Here is a 19,850-nt window from a genome sequence, read left to right on the forward strand (position 1 = left end):
TATCAATATTTCTGGAAATTGTTTTCACGTGAGTCCTTTGCTTGAGGTCCTTCAGAGACCTTCAGAGCTGAGCTCTTCAGAAGCCAGGAAGTGAGAACAGCTGCCATTCCTGGCCATGAGTGTTAAGCAAGAGCAATTACCCCTCCTTGCTGCGTATTTATTGCACATGGTTTTTATTCTGCTGCCATGGCCTGTAGGAACTGAACTGCCTGCTCTCTGGTCATGTGAGCTCTTCACCTGTCTTGGAGCACTCGTATGACTTTGGTGCTTCAAGCAGGGCTTCCTGTCATAGGTTGCAGTTGGAGCAGTGTAAGGCTGTGGCCCTAAAGTCTTCCACCTCCTTGTGTGTAATTGCCAAGATGAGGTTGGGAGACATTCTTCTGAAACACTTGGGATGAATATGGAGCTGCATTAAAGACTGTGGCTCTCCATGGATCCTGTGCTCCTGATGAGATGTTGTGTCTGGTTTGGGTGTCTCTGCTTACATCTGTGATGTATTTCCTTTGCAACTAGATCCGTCCTGCATTGTGCAAGTTGGCTCAAAAGAACTTAGAGCGGAAGAAAATGGAGCTGTTGGAGAAAGAGCTCAAGAGAAGGAGGCAAACAGAAACATCCTTGCAGCTGCCTCCACAGACAGCTGACCCTGGGGATGCAGAAGAAGCAAGTAAGTGCAGACTACACCTGTGGTCCTTTTTGACCACTTGCTTGCCCTTTGCACGGTGCTGCAGTCAGGCTGTTCTGCTTGCATCTGAGTGGAAGCTTGAAGAGGAGTTCTTTCCCTTCCCCCCAAAATAATACAGAGGCATGAAGAGTCATGCCCAAGGTTTCACAGACTCAGTAACAGAATATCAGCTTCCCACCTTCATCTCCAAAGTCTTTCAGAGTAGAAAATTTTGTCTTGCAAAGTTAACTGGGGCTTCAGACTCTCTCCTGGAGAGCAGCCTGCAGGGAAGGGGAGTCCAGAAGAATGCTTCTCAGCCATGGTGGAACTGAGAAGAAACAAAATTCAACTGCTTCTAATGAAAACACCAGAGATCCTTCTCCTGCCACAGCCTGCTGAGGAGCTGGCACTGTAGAGCTGTGCTGAAGCCCTGAGCCACTGCTTCTGTTGTAGCCCCAGGAGCAAGGAGCGTTCCTGACTGAATCCTGGCTGAGGGGCTCTGACTGCAGTGCTGTGTGTGCTGCCCCCAGGGTGGCAGCAGGGACCTTAGGAGGCAGCACTCAGCCCGAGGGCATCACTCAAGGCTATCTGCACTTTCATTTGGTAACTTCCCCAGCCAGAAACAGGAAAACAAAAGCAAAGCAATACTGGGTTTTCCTTCTTTCTTAGGGGAAGCATCACTGCAATTTGGTTTTAAACTAGAAGAGGGTAGATTCAGGTTAGATTCTAGGGGGAATGTTTTTATAATGAAGGGGATGAAGCACTGGAAGGGTGGGCTCACAGAAGCTGCTGTTGTTGATCCATTCTTGAAGGCGTTCAAAGCCAATTTACATGGGGCTCTGAGGAATCTCATCTAGATGAAGATGTTCACTGGGGTTGGACTAGATGGTGCTTAGAGGTGCCTTCCAAGCCAAACTCTTGTAGGATTCTGTGATACTGTGATCACTGTGCCATGTTAGCATGCCACTGTTATACTTGAAGTTCTTTGGGATAACAAAGAGCTGTTACCCGAGTCCAGCAAGTTTTCTGGCCCTTTCCATCGTCACCCTGTGCAGCAGCCTCCACTTACAAGCTCCTCTTTGGTCTCCCCACAGGCTTTAGCGTACCGCCTGTCGATGGCACAGCTTCCAGTGTGCGGAGAAAATACCCTGGTAGTGCCTTGAAGAAGAAGGTCTTGAGGAAGCAGGACAACATGCCCTCACTGCCCAATATGCCCATCATCCATGGGATTGGCAGCTTCCCACGCAACTCCTCAGGTGAGCCTGCTCTGAGGCAGCTTTTTCCCACATGGGTTTTTCCTTGCCCATGGGGCACAAACTGCCACCTGCCTCACCCAGCACAGCTGGGATCTTGGGTCCATAGCCTGTCCTGAGAATGAACAGCAAGTGTACTTCTGAGTTAGTCCAGCTCTGCAGTAGTGGAGCAGTTGGTTCTTAGAGATCCATTGGAAAGTTGAGCTGAATAAAGTAGTGGTAAAGGCCTAAGCTCTGGCTTTTGCCCCTCCTGATAATCCAAACCACAGCACTGGTGCAAGAGGCAGCTGTAACTGCAGGGATGAGCTGTGGGGCAGTGTGCCAGGGTGTGCTCACTGGGCACCTACGAGTACCACCACGATCAGTTGTCCACTCACCATCTCATCCCTCTGCCTGTGCTGCTGTCCGGCTCTGCAGACAGCTTTCCTGCTATCCCAGCAAGGGCTGTCTCTGCGTGGCAGTCAGCAGCTTGGTGCAGTCGTGCTGCTGCTCCCAGAAGTGCCCAGTGGCTCCTCACTGCTGCCATCCCACAGCCTGCAGTGCCAAGAGGGAACAAGCAGTGCCTCCTGTGTCACCCCAGCCAAATACAGTGGCCGTATGTAGCAGGTGACAGCCCGGAGGGGCTGCCTGGTGCTCCCAGGCTGTTTGCTGCCTGCAGTAAATACCCAGCAGATAGTCCCTAGTGGCTCTTGTCTCTCCCTTGTGGGTAGAGTGCCTGTGCTAGCATTCCAGGTAGGGTGAGATAAGAAGAAAGGAGCTAGGAATGATACTTGGAATGCTCCTTTCTAGAGGTGCTACTTCCATGTTGAGAATTGACCAGAAGTAGCCTGATGTGGCTCTCCATTCATAGTGAACCTAGATGTGTATGTCCACACACTTCTGCAGTGACATCACTGATGTCAGTGTCTGGGGTACATCAGTGACATCCACATTAGCCCCCGTCTGAATATTTTTGATGTTATGGTATACTTTGTGAGAACAGGCAAGGTAGCACAGAAACCCTGCAGAGTCTAGAGAAGTTCATCTAGATTCTGTTCAGTGTTGATAGTCCATCATTGTAGACAGCTCTGATGTTTTCATCTACACATTAGGAAATGAGCTATTGAGAGCATGACATGAAATTTTGGATGCACAGTGCTTTTGATGACAATTGGGTTTCATAAGACATGCATTTATCATCTGATTTTTCTCATACCTTTTACATTTTTTTCCATACCAAAAAATTCAATTAAGGCAAAGCCTGGACACCTGATTATCAAGAGCATGTGTCTGGCAACAATTTGCAGCTGTATTTGCATATTTTTATCCTCAGTTTGCATTTGGAAGGCTTTTATATCAACTGTCTAGACTGGAAGTGGCAATTTTCCTCAAGTGTAGGCTTAGGCACCGCTGAGTTCACAAACACATTCATTTGATGACAAAGAAATTTCACTTCAGCATCTTTGAAATACAGCCAGTGTGTCCCTCTGAAAGGGCAAAGACTCATGATGCTTGGAAAGAACAAAATCCATAAAGTACTCCCTGGGCAACAGTAGGCTACAATGTATGTGCAGTCAGCTGTCTGCTGTCTAGAAGATTTGAAGGCAATGGGAAGAGAGGCGCTGTCAGGAGTGAAGGGTCAGGTATCGCTGCTCCCTGGTAGCTGCTCCGTGGGGATTCAGCCGGGCCCAGCAGGGCTGGGTTGTTCAGGCTGGGCTTGGTGCTGTGGCGAGGCAGCTGCAGGTCTTTCCTCAGGGAGTTGCAGAGTGCCTCTGTCGTCGGGGCTGGGGGAAATCAGGGCGCTGAGACAAGAGAGGCAGCTGAGGGGTTCCCTCCTGGGCTAGCAAGTCCTGCTGGTGGGCGCTGTCTGGCAGGCAGTGGGAGCTCTGCGGCCTCAGGAAGCTGCCGCTGCCTGTGGTAGCTGTGGCACTTGGCAGCTGGTGCTGTGTGGGCAGCTGTCAGCTTTAGCCTGGAGCTGTGCCCAGCTGGGGGGGCTGGGAGAAAGCAAGCAGCCCAAGGAGCCAGGCAGCAGGGAAGTGTCTGTCCCAGTGCTACTTTGTCCCACACGGGAGCCTGGCTGGGAGATGGGGCTGCAGGCCGCTCCATGGCGGGGTGCCTTGCCCGGGGCTGCAGCGCTCATGGCTGACCCTCTCCTCACAGTGACCTCGCAGACGGCCTCTGGTGCCAAGCGTCGAGAGGAGCCGCTGCGTGGGAACTGGCAGAAGGACACAGCCACTTGTGACCCACAGCAGGCCTTGCTCAAGGCACTGTCCTTGCTGGGCAGCGATGACTGGTAAGAAAGGCCCCGTTCACTCTGTCTCCCTCTTAGCGTTAAGGTAGCTCAGAAGTGGATCTTGCTAGTGCCTCTGAGCCCCGACAGCCCAGAGGGCCAAGGGGCACCAGTGAAACCACTGCAGAGCCGTGAGAGGATAAAGATTTGACAGCAGCCTTTTCTTGGCCTTGGTCTGCAGCAGTGCTCCAGCTGCAGCAGGTCCCTGCTGTTTGCTCGCTTTGCCTGCTGCTCCATGGAGCTGCAGAGGAAATCTTGAGGGAAGAGAGAAAGCTGTGGGACAAGATGATTTGCTGGCTGAAGGCAGAAGCAGGATGGCTGCACTTTTGAGTGTAGAGATTTGGGTGCCTTGGAGCACTGGCCCAGTGGGACTGAGTAAGATTTCTTCTCTCTGGTCCCACTGCTGACAGCAATGGCAGGTGACAGGGTCTCCCTGGGACCTCCTGCTGTGAATGCCAGAAGCAGCTCCAGGGAGTTCCTCTTCCTGAGAAATGGCCTGACTTGTGCTTTCAAGTCCCTCAGCCTGTCATTACCTCTGAAGGTCTCATGGTAGAAGAGAAGGAAAAAGAAATATAATCCTCTAGGAATCTTGCACTTTTGGAATTTAACTTTTTCCTTCAAATTTTACTTCTCACTGCTTCATATGGGCCTGAGATACTTGGTTATAACTCACATCGTGTCCCAAAATTTGACACAGACAGAAGGAGGCCCAGAGGTGCTAACCTGGATGTTGGGTGGTATTGGTTGTCTTTTTGATGTCTGGGTTAGCACCCACTCACTGGTGGATGCTTCATTCACACGGAGATAAGGACTCCACTCACACTGGGATAAACATGAAAAATCTGCCACAATGCATCTCCTTGTGCAGTCACCTTTGCTTTGCCCTTTCTCTTCTGCTTTCTCTTCCCCATTTCTCCTTGGTGCCCTGTGAGGTGCAGAGATCCTCTGGAGGTGTGGGGGAGTCTGGGTGACATCAGGGGTTCCTGTGGGATCGATCACCAGCCCTGTGCTGCAGCCCTGATGCCTCACAAACCTGCCTGTAGCTGAGGGCCTGCACAAAGCAGGTGCTGGGAGATGGAGTTGTTTGCACCTTTTAAATAACATATTGCTCTTGTGGGGGTTGTTTTAGGTAGCGGGCTTTGCCAGAGTTTTAGCTGTTCTTGCCCAGGTGTGGAATCTTCTGGGACATCCTGCTGCTTTTTTGGGCAAGGAGGAAAAGAAGTGGAGTGGGTGAGAGACAGGCCTGGATTGCAGAGTGGAAAGTCAGCTCCAGAGTGCCAGTGCAGTCTCCTACTGCTGAACTGCCTGCTGGGGCTGGTAAAGAAGGAAAAAGCCCCAGTAACAGCCCCATAGGACTGTGTCTCAGGGGCAGGAACAGGGAGGTGACAGGAAACAGCAGCTTGGTTTGGTCTCACAGCTTCTAAGAAGCAGTGAAACACGGATTTCATGGGCCAGAGGTTTCAGAAAGGCTGTCTTGTAAAATGGCCACAAATGAAGACTCTGAAACCCCTCTCTTTGCCTTTTGGATTTGTGTGTGCTTTTGACAGCCACAGAATCCTGTGGCCACGAGTTCCTGAAGTGCTCCTTGAAAAGCACCTCCCACTGAGGTCCCACTGAGCTGCCAGCCTGGTCATTTCAGAGGGTGCTGCCTAGTTCTTGGGTGGAGAGAAAAACCAATCTTTTTGGGACTTGCCTTTCAGGGAGCTGAAGGAGAAGGCGCTCTCCAGCATCGGACAGCTGGCTGGGTCCCATTCAGAAGTCTTGCTTTGTAGACTTCGTGAAGTTTGCCTGGCAGTTACCAGCGAGGTGAGAACATTCTTCTGAATTTTCCCCCATACCTCATACATGGTGTGTAGAGTAGATATGTGCATGTTCATGTCCATGTGTGCTTAGGGATTGCCTTCATTTCTGTTTCTAGACCTTGTATTTCTAATGTCTGTCAGCTAGGATCAGTGTGTGCATGTAGCTGTATTTCCTGGTAGGTTGGCTGTCTGACACTCATCTTTGAGTGAGGTGTCATTGTAAAGCAAGGTGCAAATGCACAAACTGAGACATTAATTATGTTATTTTCCAGTGTCCTAATCTCTGCCTGAGCTGTAATTCAACACTGCCAATTAGTCTGTAGATTTGAGCCTGTGCTTTCCATTTCTTGGCTAAGTCCTTCAACTAATAGTGTTGCTTTTTTGAACAGGAGCACATGATTCTTTTCTCTTTACGACTTGTGCCTTATCGTTTGCTAGCAGCACTTGTTTAATTTGTTTATTTCCGAATAAACGGGCCTAAAATCAAAGGGGTGGACATGATAGAAGAGTTAATTGAAATGATTTGTTTTTAGGCCTGCTGTCAGCAGGTCTGAGGCCAGAAACTGGTGCCAGACTAAGTGCCTTTGTGTGCCTATGCTCTCCTGCTCTTATTGTGCTTTCATCTTCCCCTGGACACAGTGGGACGTGTTGTCAGTTCCTGGGACTGTTGTCTAAGGCCACTGGTTTTCTTTTCAAGGTGATTCTTATGTTTCTCTCATCACTTCCCCAGGTGAGCAACCTCCGCTCAAAGGTGTCCTACGCTGCAATCGTCACTCTTGGAGAGCTCTTTGCAGCCTTGAAGAAGGACATGGACTCCAAAGTGGATGAGGTTGCTCAGGTCCTGCTCCCGATGGTTTGGAATTCCCCAGAGTTTCTGGAGAAAGCAGCCAATCAGACCCTGGGGATCATGGTGGAGAACGTGACTCCTGCACGAGCACTGGCTGCTCTCATGGACAGGGGAGCCAAGTAGGTTCTTCTTCTTCTAGTGATCTTCTTCACCTTCTAGTGTGTGCGTGGGGGAAGGGATGAGAGACAGAATGGGAATGGTGGGAGGGAAGGCTCCTGCATCCTGCATCTTCTGTGAAGTCAGGGACTTCATTCCCCCATCAACCTCACTTCTTTCCTCTTGTCACCTGTTTCTGCCTTCCTGCAGCCTATAAGTTCACAGAATCACAGAGCTGTAGAATATGGGGAGTTGGAAGGGGCCCATCAGGAGCATCGAGGTCAGCTCCTGGCCTTGCACAGAACACCCCAAGGATCACACCAAGTGCCTGAGATTGTTGTTAAAATGCTTCTTCAACTCTGTCAGGCTTGGTGCTGTGACCACTGCCCTGGGGAGCCTGTTCCAGTGCTCAACCACCCTCTGGGTGAAAACCCTTTTCCTCATATCCAACCTAAACCTCCTCTGACTCATCTTCCTGCTGCTTCCTGGAATTCTCCCAGCCTGTCAGAGCTTCCCAGAACTGGTGAATGGTGGGGAAGTGAAAGTGCCTGCAAAGGCTAAGGATAGAGCCTTGTGCTTTTGTGGGAAGAGGGACAATTGAAGTTGTAGCTGTGAGCGCTCTTTGATATTTCACAGCGCTAAGCACAGAGGCCCTGGGACAAACCATGCCTCCTCATTATGCCATTAGCTTGAGAAAGAAGGAGGGGACTCGCTGGGGCATGGAGCACATGGGAGAGAATGTGCTGGGTGGGGCACAGACAGCACAGCAGGTGCAGCTCCTGCCAAAAGGATTCTTGTAGGACTGTCCTGGCCTTAGAGCTTTACTTTCTGTTCAAACTGATGTTTCATGTTAGCTTTGAGATGATGAATCACTTTACAGGCACCTTCACAGGCCGAATGCCATTGGACAGCTGAAGCAAATGCTGCCTTAAGTGTTGGTGCTGGGCCTGATAGTTCCCAAGAGACAGTCTCTAGAACAGAACAACCTGGCTAAACTGCCTGCCACCCCTTCCTCAGCTTTGGAATAGGGTAAAACATTCAGATGTATCCCTTGCCAAGCCTCACAGAAGGAACAGGCAGCATTGCTGAATATTCTGCAACCTCATGCCCCAAATCATGGGGCATTTTCCCTGCATTTGTTTTTCTTAAGAGGTCTCTAGAATTGGGGGTAAATGGGAGGAAAGAGCCTCAGTCCTGCTTCTGCTGCTTTGTATAGTGGGTGCCTCTGATGGGTCAGCATGAGTTGTCATTAATTTCTAAATTATTCACATGTAATCTATTTTTCAATCTTTCTCAGGGAAATTTTTGGGAAAGAAATTGAGTATCAGATAATGCAGGGAGACTGAATTCCTCCCTCTTCCTTGCAGGCACTCCTTCTGTGCAATGCTAACTTTGTGTTTATCTGAGGACAGAACCTCCTACAGGTGTCTAAAGTTGCAGGGAGAACCCAGGCCTCCTTTGCCCAGCAAGGACAGGGAGCATTCTCTGGCCAAGGCCTGTGCAGCTGTGCCTCCTTCTCCCTGTGTCCCAGTGTTTGCTCTCTTCTTCCCAGGAGCCGCTACGTCCAGGTGCGGAAGTGTGCGGCCGAACTCCTCCTGTCCTTGATGGGGAAAATTGGAGTCACGAAGCTCGCAGGCACACCCAGGGCTGAGACCCTGGCACAGGTGGCAGGGAAACTTGCTCAGGACTGTCACAAGGACACAAGGTAATGATCTTCATTTCACCTCCTAAAACAGGAAATCTGTTTGGTGTCTGGCTTTAAAAGGGAAACCCACAAAATTGTAGAAACAACAGGAAATAATATGTTACCTCTCCATGTGGATAAGGGTCATAGAATCACGGAATACGCTGAGTTGGAAGGGACTCATCAGGGTCATCAGGTCCAGCTCCTGGCCATGTGCAGGACACCCCAAGAGACACTCCATGTGCCCAAGAGCATTGTCCAAACCCTTCTTGAGCTCTGTCAGCCTTGGTATTGTGACCAGTGCTCTGGGTTCCCCAGGGAAATGACTGTACTGGGTAACCTGAGGTTGTCCAGCAAGAAGGAGCATTGCCAGCTTCCTGTGACTTGAAGAATTCTTGACTGAGATCAAAAGAGCTCAGATTAGCCAGACTAACAGTTTTGTTTGGCCTTAGGTGCACCATACAAAGACAAAGTGTTGCCTACTTTTCATCACTGAAGGATCCCAAATACATATTTCTCATTAACTTAAGATTTTCCTAGAAATACTTCAGGAGTCTTTAGCCAATGTATTCAGTCTTTCTAAACCTATTCTGAAGAAATCTATAATGCTGTTATCTGTGGCTGAATGGCCTCCAAATTTGTTCTTGAAGAGCACTGCAGGTTCTGAGTGGCAAAATCAACCCAAACCCAAACCACCAAAATCCCCTCATGAGTAAATTCCCATTAATAGCTGCCAAGAACACAGGAGCAACTAGCTGCCCCTGTCCATACATATGGTATAGAATAATCAATAGGAAGCAAGAGGTGTTTTGTCCTGGCCTGCCTGCCTGTTAAAGGAAGGCAAATTATTGTGCAGTGGCAGCAAGACACTGCTAATGGGCTCTGACAACCAAGCAGATGTGTTTTGATTGTTCCCTGGGATCCATTGATCCCACAGAAGCACACACACAGTTTCAGAATCAAATGGTATTTTCTGTTGCCCCACGTTCTCCTCTTGCCTCTTGTGTTCAGCTGACAGCACTGTGCAGCGACAAGTGGAGGTAAATGTCTCTCTTTGCTGAGTAGGTAATGCCTTCTTATGCAAGGATTGCACCTGATGGGTTTAAGGTATCAGCCTCTTCTGTTAACACTCTTCCTATGTTTGTTCACTTTCCTTTCTTTCCCTTCCTTTGTTCCTTAGGCACTATGGACAGGAGATGGTGAAGATGATGCTAAGTCATCCAAAATTTAAAAGGCTTTTGGAGAAATCTGTTTCTACCCGTGACCTGGAAGATATTCTGACAAGAATTAAGAAGAAAGTAAGTGCTTGGCAGGAGAAATGTCTCCTTTGTGCAAGGATTGCCAATGCTTATATGAGATCAAATATACCTAATCAGTCTTTATCTCATCCTTCTGAATCACTTTGCTCCTGGGAATGAGCAGTTAATCTTCAGCTTGTTCATCTGCAGATTACAAAGGGACTGGTATTCTTGGTGAAAAAGTGGGGTTTTGAATATTTTGAATATCACAAAGGGGAAAGGGGAAGAGGAGAAAAAGGGTTTTCATTTAAGTGTAACCCCTCACCATGCTCTCCCTGCTATGCCCCCAGTAAAGGAATTAAATGCGAATAGTGCTTCTGAAGATAACATAGTCTATGCAAAAGACACTGGATGTAGTAGTGCCAGGAAAACTTCCAAATATGCAAAAGATGTACATGTCAATCCTGATTACTACAATTACCATCTGCCTGCTGGGAATACTGTCCTACTGCATTATAGCTCTTAACCCTATGGAGCTGGAGGAAGCTTGGTGAATTCAGCAGCATCCAGTGGAAAACCATCTGTTTGTTTGAGGGGTTTTTTTATTCTTCTTATCTACATCATAGAAGGGAGCGTGACGTTGTGGAGGAACAGGGAGAGCGAGTGTTGAATCAACTTCCAACACAATGGGCCAGCTCCCAGAGAGTCCAAATTTTTCTGCTGCTTCCTTAAAGAACACTCATTGCCTACCAGTGTGCATTATTCCCATTTCTGCTCAAGCCTAATGAATTTGGGATTTTAGAGTGCTGCTCAGTATGGCAGCACCCATAACCTGCCTTGGGCTATTGAGAACAAAGAGTTGGCATTACTGAATCTCTGGTCTGTTGCCTTCTGTAAGCTAGGAAATGTCTCCCTAAGTCTTGGTAGCCGTGATCCTGAGGTTCCAACTTGTGTTTTAAACAGGGAGTTTCCTATTGCATTTTCTAAAGAGTCATGGGGTTTCTTTATGTCTTTGTAGGAGATGGAAAGCCAGAAGGGTGAAGGCCCATCTGTCAAGATGCCGGTGAAGAAGAGCAGCGATTCCTCGAAGAAGCCCCAGGCCACATTGCCTTCTAGTAAACGGTACTGAGCACTTTTGTTAGATGGGACAAAGCATGTGACAAGCTTTACATGTCCTTCCTCAGGAAAATCTTTCTGGGGGAGATGACCTGTACCAGAGATTGTTTCCATTCCCTACAAATGCTCCATGATAAAAATTGGCTACTTCTGCATTACACTGAACACAGCTTCTCTGGAGAGGTTTCCACAGAAATTGGGCAACAAAAAGACACCCATTGGTTGTGGCTCAGACGATGCAGTGCACTGGCAAGGGCAGTGTTGTGGAGGCATGGAGAGGGCTGTGTCTCTGCTGCCGGACTTGGGACAAGTAAATTCAATCAGGGTTGGTTGTTTTCATCAGAGAGGAGTCTTTTTCAGATTGGTGTCTTGATGAGAAGTCCCAGTCAGGAAACAAGATGCCATTCCCCAAACAAGCAGCTCCCATGCAAGTTGTTGGGCCTGGCTGATTCATGCCTTTCTTACTCTCAAACAGTACCAAGTTTGAGTAGTAAGTATCAAGGCAATTCCTAAGCGACATTGGTCAACAGGTGTCTCAATGTGGATGTTTTGTTATGATATTCCTGTCCTTCACACTGTTTGCTTGATGGACTGCATGTTTGGTTTATTTCCCCCTGTGCTGCAGTCCAAATTTAAGACAGCAATTTGGTCCTTGCTGTCCTTTCTGCCAGGGGTAGAGCTACTTGTACCTGTTCTCCTGTGATAACAGAGGAGAGTTCTTTAGCTCTGTCATGCTCAGTGGTGGCAGAAGAGTGAGCACATGCCTCAGTAGCATAGCTAGGTACTTGGAATGCTCATGGAAGAGACAGGTTGATGCAGGAGAATTGTTCCCTGTGGGTTTGTTAAACTGTGGATCTAGTCTCTGGGGAAGCAAACATAAAGTTAGCATAGTGCTGGGATGTCTGCCTTCTGTTTTTATCTCTGTTACTGATTTCCTGGATCCTTCAGATATGCCCCTGTTCATCTGTTCAGAGGCATCTGAGCTACTGTTACAGATTGTCATGCCTGCTGTAGAGACACTTCTCCAGAGTGATGAGTTTCCTTACTATAAGACACACATGTCCCCTGTGAGGAGGCATTTAAACTTGCAAGTTTAAATTCTCTTTCCCCACAAAGCAATGAGACCTTTGTGCCTGGGAAGCCATCTGAAGGTAGATCAGATACATCTCATCCTTGGTTTTCCTGAGTGAGCACTGGTGAGAATGTTACTCGCAGATTGTCTCCTGTAATGATTGTCATGAGGTCCACGTTGTTTTTCAGAGCCTCATGATTTTCTAGCTGGAAATCACATCATTAGGGATGCTCCTTGAGATGTTTTGCTCTCCATTAACTGAAGGTATTATCACCACCAAGTTCTAATTTGGTTTTATTTTCCAGGGTGAAGTCTACCTCTGAGGGACGCCTCCTCCACCGTGCAAAAGCCCAGGTCACGTTACCTCCAGCTGTGGAAGAAACGGAGCCGCTCCAGAAGCTTTACAGTCTCCTGGAAGCCAAGGGGTTTCAGACACGGCTGGAAGGACTGGCATTCCTTCTTGAGCTGTGCAAAACTCGCCCCCAGCTCATCTCCACTAACATTGTCCAAGTATGTAGGGTATCTTCATTGTTCCTTTCCTTTAGCTCCTTCCCCAAGCCTGGAGCAGTGAAGTTCATTCTGTGTGTCTTGGCACTACATCCTGGCAGTTTGGGCCAGGCTGGTCCCTCTTACACAGACAAATTTCATTCAGATCCAGGCTTCAGAACAAGTTCTTTCAGTCCAGCTGTATTTGTTGGGCAGGTGCCTATTGATGCTGTTCATCAGATGATGACAGAGTTTGCTGCTGCTGTAGCTTCTGCTCTCTCCTACTCCCAGCTGGGTTAAGTGAAGGGAATAGCAGCACTGAAAGCATGGCAGTTATTCTCTAAATAAAACATGGGTTTGGATGGAGAAGAGAAGTATCAGGCTGGGTTGGATTAAACCCAGATTGTTTTAGAGGACACTTCTGTAAACTTCATCTTGTCTTGCACAGGCACGCGCCTGGCTACTCATTAGCATTCCCTATTCCTCTTGGGAAAGATGGTGCTCAACCTTCTTGGGGGGTCCTGTTCTTCTCTCTGGAAAAGGAGGAAAATGAATAAGAACAGACCTGTGCCTTCTCCTCCCAGAAGCTGCTTTTTCCCTTTCTCCAGTAAATGGTGCCTGATAATGTGGCTGTCAAGGGACTGAACCTGCTCTAATAAGAGCTGTACAGCACATTAAATTTCAGAAGCCTACGTGTTAGTTAGACAAATGGTGTGGTTCCTGGAAGAGTTGATCAGAGCCCTGCACTTCTCCAGACACAGAGATAGAGACAGACTAAAGAAAACATAGATCTCCTCCAGCCATAGTTTTGGCAATATCAAAATTGCCCTCAGTACTTGAGGCAAGTGTACAGAAAAATGAGCACTGTAAATATCTGGTTCCATACTTCTAAAGCAAAGGTCATATTTTTGAATTAATAAATGGAATTAATTTAATTAATCAAATAATTTACAGGGGGAGGGAAACACCATAGGAATTATTCTGTCCCCACCCATACCTCATCAAAATAGATGAAAATCTTTCAACCAGCATGAGGTTGTGCAACCACTGCAGTGAGTGGTCCCCAGGAAATTGTGCAAGCAAGTGTTGACCTGTCCAAAAGGATCAGATTCAATCTTTTACATTGCTGAGTGCACATGTCCACATCCCCTCTTCAAACAAGGACATTGTAATCCAGCTGTCATTTTGTTTATTTTCTCCACAGATTTTTGATTATTTGGTCCTGAGAATATCTGACACTCACAAGAGGGTGAAGCAGAAAGCGCTGGACGTGCTGGCAGAAATCATTGGCATCCTGGAAAATGCCTTGAGCCCGGTGATCATCCATTTGGTGGAAGGAATTACAAACAACTTGAATTCAAAGGATCCCGGGGTTCATTCTGCAGCTGTGAAAGCGCTGGAAGAATCCATTTCTCATTTAGGTAAGGCTGACCCCTGACATGGACTCTCCTCAGCTGTGTCTCTGCCTCTGCCACACAAGAGAATGCTGAGAGCCTTGATAGCTCTTGTTGTCTGTGGAATGCTGCAGCTGACATCCACCAGAAGCTGTGGAGCTGCAGTCCTTACACACCAGTGCCCCAACAGGCTTGAATGTGCATCAGCATTTCCCAAAGGTCCCAGGAGCCCTTGGCTCTGTGCTGCTTGTCTGAAGAGGAAGTCCTGGAAGTCTACAGCTTTGCTAGAATTCAGAGCCAAGGGGATTTTGGAGTTTGCTTGGGCCCCATTTGACTTCCCAAGTGAATAGCTTTGCTGTTGGCATGAAGGGACACAGGCCCCTCAGAGCTTCTGCAGAGCAGCCTCCTGGAAGAATCTACATTTATAGGCATTAGCTGACCATTTCCCACCTTCCTTCTTTGGCTTCTTTTTTCAAAGGAGAACTTTTGTTTCAGCAGCTTCATTTCCTTATAAGAAACAGGTAGAAATCCAGCTGTCAATGATGCCTTGTTCCACATGTTGTTTTGCAACCACATGTGGTGCAAGATGGCTGTAGCAAATAGCTACCTAGGCAAGGGCTGCTGCAAATTCCTTTGCCACACAGATTTATGTCAGCTCTGAAAATGCCGCACTGGGGAATATGCGTGAGAAATGAAGTGCTAGAAAGGCAGGTCTTCCAGGGGAGTTTCCACTTTCTCCACCTCAGCTGCTCTGTGAGCTCATGAACTGCCTGACTCAGTGCCTTTCTCTGTTCCAAGTATGGGGGGCACATTTTTACTCTGGGATGCAAACCCTTTTCACTGCTTACATGTGATTGAACTCTTGAAGTCCCTGATGTGAAATGTTTAACATAGCTCCTGGTACAGCAGACAATTTTGGATCTACAATTGTACAAGGAGAGCTTTTCTTTTGGAATTAAAAACCCTCCCTAGGAGGCTGGAAGGAAAGAAGAAATGGATTCAAGAACCAGCAGAAATTGACTTTTATTTTATAAAATGGGCTTGCTCCTGCCCTTTCCCACCTCACTGTCCTTTCTCTTATGACCTCCGAAGAGTGAACAGAAACGTGTGTTTCTCTTGTAGATAAAGTATCACTGATGAAAGAGTTTGGCCACAGATGGAGTCAACTGAGTGGCCAAGCTCTACTGGATGTCACTGAGCGTATCACAGGTATGGCCAACCCTTCTAAGCCAAGAGGTCTTCCAAGGAAGAATATACAGGGAATGCCTGTGAACAGACAGTAGAGTAGCTCCTCCAAATCAGGACCTGCTGAGCTTGTCCCTCCTGCCCCACACCCATGGCAGGTGTATTGGGCAGGTTTTCCTGGCTGCTGCCGTGGTGTGCAGCATCTGAGACGGGGGCAGTGCTCGGCCTCGTGGCTGAGCTCTCACTGGGACATCTCAGAAGCCAGCTTCAGGAAAGGGAAGGGCTAAAAATACCCTAGCTGGCTCCTCCCTTGGAAGTTCAGGGGCATCTGTGACCCTTGAGGGAAAGTGGTGGCAAATGCTGTTCCAGGGGATCAGTTTGTTTTGTCCTCACAGAATCCTTGTTTTGCTCTTGGAAGGTTTTGCGGCTGAACCCTGCAGGGCCTGGGGCTCTCAGCTTAGGTCAAAACTCAACACACATATTAGAGGCACAGATTTAGTGCAAGGGTAGCCTTTGTGGGCAGAGGGGCAGAAGCAGAGTGCTCAGGCTCCCTGCCTGTGCTGTCAAAGTGGCATTGGGCTGAGCATTTCAGGGAGTGCAAACAGTGTCTTCCTATGTCAGCGCTGTCCAAAATGCTACAAATGAAGCTGCTAATTGATTCCTCAGAGGAGCTTGCTATGGCAGCAACAGACAAGGAATGGAAACATCATCATCTCAATATATAGTGGAGAAGCTGATTTATGGCCTTGCTTTAACTGGGGCTAAATCCACCACTAATTCTGCCAGCATCTTTAAATGCAAGGTTTAATACACTTTGTATCTTCATTGTGAATCTCAAAAGGGCATGTTCAGCAATTGGGAATGTCAAAGGCGTGTTAAAGAGCAGTTGAATAAAGTAGATCTCCAGGAAGAGGGAGTTTAGTTTTGCAGTTATTTTGATCTCTTTTTCAAATGAAGGAATTAAACATAAATTAGGGCTAGTTTAGAAAGAGCAGAAGCGCTCTCTGAGATTTAGTAGGAACACACAGCTCTTTCTCTTCTCAACGTCCATACTGACCAATGTCTTTAATTGCATTTCAACTCAAGTGAACTCCCGTTTTTAAATGGATACCATAACCCTTTTCCCACTTAGAAGCATTGGTTTTGGGTACTTCCAGGAGCTGTTGAAATGTCGATGACTACTGGTGAATTAACAGCATAGAGAAAATGAAGTCTCTTCCACCACAGAGTAATAAATGGCTCCTACACAACATTTTGCCTGTTTAGAAAATGAGAATGGTCTCCAGACCATTTCAGCTTTTGACCTCTCAGCCATATCTGCTGTGCACGGAACCTGTTGATACTCAGTTTTCTTCTGTGTTTCATATTGTTCAGTTCAGAAAACGAGCAGAGAGGATGCTTCAGGCACAATGTGAGGAAACACTCATGTTTTGGTTAAATTGCAGTCCCCTGGGTAACAGTTTTCTCTCTCTCTTTCCCCATTTCAGTGTGCATTGTAAGGAAAAATGCCATTAACATTGGGAGGGGAAATGCCATTAAAATGTGTAGATGCTCAGATGCCATGGGAATGGGGTCTGGGTCATTATCTAAGACACCCTGGGGTTTGGAACAGCTGTTTGTTGGAAGCCACAAAAACATTCTGCCAATGACACCAGCCAGTCACTGATGTTTCTACTCCAAGTGTCAAGCAGCACCCACCTCTGGTGGGCTGGAGTTTTGAAGTGTGGTCTAGTACTGCCCTTTGCTGTGTGCCACTGAGCAAAGGGAAGAGCCAGATTAGACTTTTGGCACTTGACATCAAAGGTCACAAAAATGGAATCATCCTTTTTATTAGGAATCCCACATTTGCCTCTCTGCGGTGCATGTCCAGATTTTCAGTGTGGGTTTAGAAAACTTCTCCATGGAAATAAAAGGCAATTTGTCATATTCAGGCATTATCCCTGCAGAAACAGATCATGAAATGGTTTAATAAAAATACAAAGTCTGCCAGAGCTACAAGGCCCTGCTTGAAGAAATTAATCCTGGGGGGTTGCTGGTTCTGTTTCTGGGAGGATCAGCTGCTTTGCCCATTTCTGGCTCAAGAGGTTCTGTGTGCTCTTTCTCTGATCTTAGCCAGAGGCAAAACTTAGAAATAGATCCCAGTTTGCATTCAGGTTGGTGGTTAAGAAGCTTGTGTCTCTCTCCCGGCAGTGCTTGTGGAATGGGTTTATCCCAGGAGCCCTGAAGTCGTCCAGCGCTACGCCCTGCCCGTGCTCTGGTCCTTCCTGGGGAACAAGGCGCTGCCCGTGCGAAGCGCCAATGTCCGCACTGTGGTCACCAAGCTTGCCTCTGCCCTCTACGAGGTGATGGGCACCAAGCTGAGGAAGTGTGCTGCCAGCCAGCCTCCACATGTGCGGGATAACCTCTCCAGCATCTTGGGCTGGTGAGGGACTGATGCTCTCCAGGAAGATGACGAAGAGCTGACTCCAACACCTCTGGATGTGACATTTTTGCTGTGCCAACAACGACAAAGTACTGAGGAAAGGATTGCATCCGCCCCCGCTCTTTCCACTGCCCTTCCTTGTCAAGGCATGGGGGGCCTGAAACAACTCCAGATGGAGGACAAGACGAAGGCTGAGCAGGGCTCAGCCTCACACACAGGTGAGGTGGGAGCTGGGCTGCTCTCTGGCAGGACGAAGGGTCTTGTGCCAGCCTAGAGAGCCTGTGCTCATCCCCAGGGAACAGTTCTGCCCTGCATGTGCCCCCTGCAATGAGCTGTGCTGCTGCCAGTGCCCCGTGCAGCTGTAGGGCTGCTCAGCTGTGGGGCAGAGACAGGAGCAGGAGGCTGCATGTGCAGCTGAGCCATGGCTGCAAAGCCCAGGGCTCTGGGCTCCCTGCTGTCCCAGGCCAGCCCAGAGGCCAGGCTGTTCCTGTGGGAGCTCTGTGCAAGTGGGGCAGGGTGTCCCCTGGCCTGCCTCAAGTGGCTGAAGGCAGGAACATGTTTCCTGTGCAGCTATTTAGAAGTTTGCAGGAATCTGTCCCATGATATATGGAGCTCCAGATGCTTTAGGTTTGCACTGCATTCTCTGTTATACTTTGTGTTTCCATTTTGCAGACCTGACAGGCTCCTCTCTTACGAAGTTTTCTCTGCATACTTCATGTGTGCTCTTACCTACAAAGTCCTCGCCTCCCGTCCAGAAGAGCCCTCTTTCTTCGGAGCTCAGGAAGAACCTTCTGCCTCTCCGAAGATTGATTGAAGAATAGGTTTAATGGCTTAGGCTTTAGAGTTAGGGATGTAGGATATAGTATAGGGATAGTAGTATAGTATAGGGATATAGTATAGTAGGGATGAAGTGTTCTTATATTATAATGTACATTTGAGGATACATTTTGATTGTAGTTTTTAAATAGTGATGACATATTTTAATTCTTTATATATATTTTTGTAGATACAGTGGTTTTTTTTAATGTTATGTAAGTTAAATTTTTAAAAAAACAAGCATAGAATGTGAGACTAGGACCTGCTAGGCTAGGGGAGATGTGCTGAGGTTATCAGAGTACAGCTCACTTGATGTCCCAGTGAATCACCACATCCTTTCCTCGCTGGGCCTCTCACCTTTGAGACTGGCTCTGAGAGCAATGGGGGGTAGAAGAAGCACGCAGCTTGTGTTGAAAGAAAACTCACCCCCCCTGCATCCTGCTCCTGGATTGTGCTCTCTGCAGCACGGAGAGACAGCGGGACAGAGCTTCTCTTTGGCTTTCAGTTAGTTTTAGTTAGCTGAGGCAGAGGAGTTCCCTGGACCTTTTTTTTCTTCTTCTCCTGGATCTGTACAAATCTGCTTTGGACTGAAAAACACCCAGACAAACCCCAGGAGCTCAAGCCCTTGGCCCACCGGGGCCTGGGCCTCAGCACTATCCATCACCAAAAGGACTGAGAAGAACCTGAGCAATCCGAACTACACCACATGGAAAAGGACTTTTCTTCCTGGATTCGCCATCCCATCGAACAACAAGATGTTTTATTGTTTAATATTACTCAATTTCTGTTAAATAAACATCTTTTTCCACTTCTCTCCAAGGAAATTATTTTTCCCAGACAAGTTGCGGGGAGGGGTCATTTGAATTTTTTTCCCTGGGGAAACCCCCATTTGGAGCTTTTCTCCCAAATTTGCCCTGAACTAGGACAGGGGACAATAGACCCAAAAGATCCTGTATAGTCAAAAGTTTTCTACCTGCATGTAATCTGTGCTCACAAAAGGCCTGAGCAAAGAAACAAAGAGAAGTGTGCCCAAATCCCAAAGCTTTGCCCCTTTGCAAGCTCACACCGATCTGGCTCAGAGGTGTCTTCAATCACAATTTCATAGGTAAGAAGAGCACGTGGGAAAAGATGCACTGCTTTGGAAAAGTCACCTGTATGTATATTTATCCAGGACAGCAGTTCAGCAGTGTTGTTTGCTACTTGTTTGCAGAAGGATGAGTGGATGTGAGGCCAACAACCAGTGATGAGGGTTCCTCAAATCTGTCTGTACTCCTGGGTGCCATTCAGCCCAGAGCTATGGGATAATCCCAAAGTGCATCTCACACACGTTCTGCCTCCAAGAAAAGCTTGGCCTCACTTCCTAGAGTCAAAGAAATAGAAGAGCAATAAAATGGGCAATTAAACTTGTCACTTTAGAATGACTCTCCTGCTTTTCAGTGTCAACCGAGGTTGTACCTAATGCTCCCACAGCTTGTTACAAACAAGTGTTTGAGATTGCTTAAAAGTTTT

General features: G+C 47.8%; 1 protein-coding gene across 1 annotated transcript in view; it reads left to right on the forward strand.

The window, feature by feature from the left end:
- The window catches only part of LOC147655109 (uncharacterized), a 54,476-nt gene extending 35,323 nt beyond the window's left edge, over positions 1-19,153 (forward strand). The window contains exons 18-30 of the mRNA XM_086871520.1: positions 514-664; positions 1,756-1,917; positions 4,054-4,186; positions 5,884-5,989; positions 6,716-6,951; positions 8,481-8,633; positions 9,793-9,910; positions 10,869-10,972; positions 12,344-12,548; positions 13,729-13,945; positions 15,041-15,127; positions 17,294-17,743; positions 18,198-19,153. Coding sequence (XP_086727646.1) covers positions 514-664; positions 1,756-1,917; positions 4,054-4,186; positions 5,884-5,989; positions 6,716-6,951; positions 8,481-8,633; positions 9,793-9,910; positions 10,869-10,972; positions 12,344-12,548; positions 13,729-13,945; positions 15,041-15,127; positions 17,294-17,529 — 1,908 coding nt within the window. The 3' untranslated portion in view covers positions 17,530-17,743; positions 18,198-19,153. The remainder of the gene's footprint in view (positions 1-513; positions 665-1,755; positions 1,918-4,053; positions 4,187-5,883; positions 5,990-6,715; positions 6,952-8,480; positions 8,634-9,792; positions 9,911-10,868; positions 10,973-12,343; positions 12,549-13,728; positions 13,946-15,040; positions 15,128-17,293; positions 17,744-18,197) is intronic.
- The last annotated feature ends 697 nt before the right edge of the window (positions 19,154-19,850 follow it).

The sequence above is a fragment of the Cyanistes caeruleus genome, chromosome 2, assembly GCF_971803275.1.
Source record: "Cyanistes caeruleus chromosome 2, bCyaCae1.hap1.1, whole genome shotgun sequence".
NCBI classification, from domain to species: Eukaryota; Metazoa; Chordata; class Aves; order Passeriformes; family Paridae; genus Cyanistes; species Cyanistes caeruleus.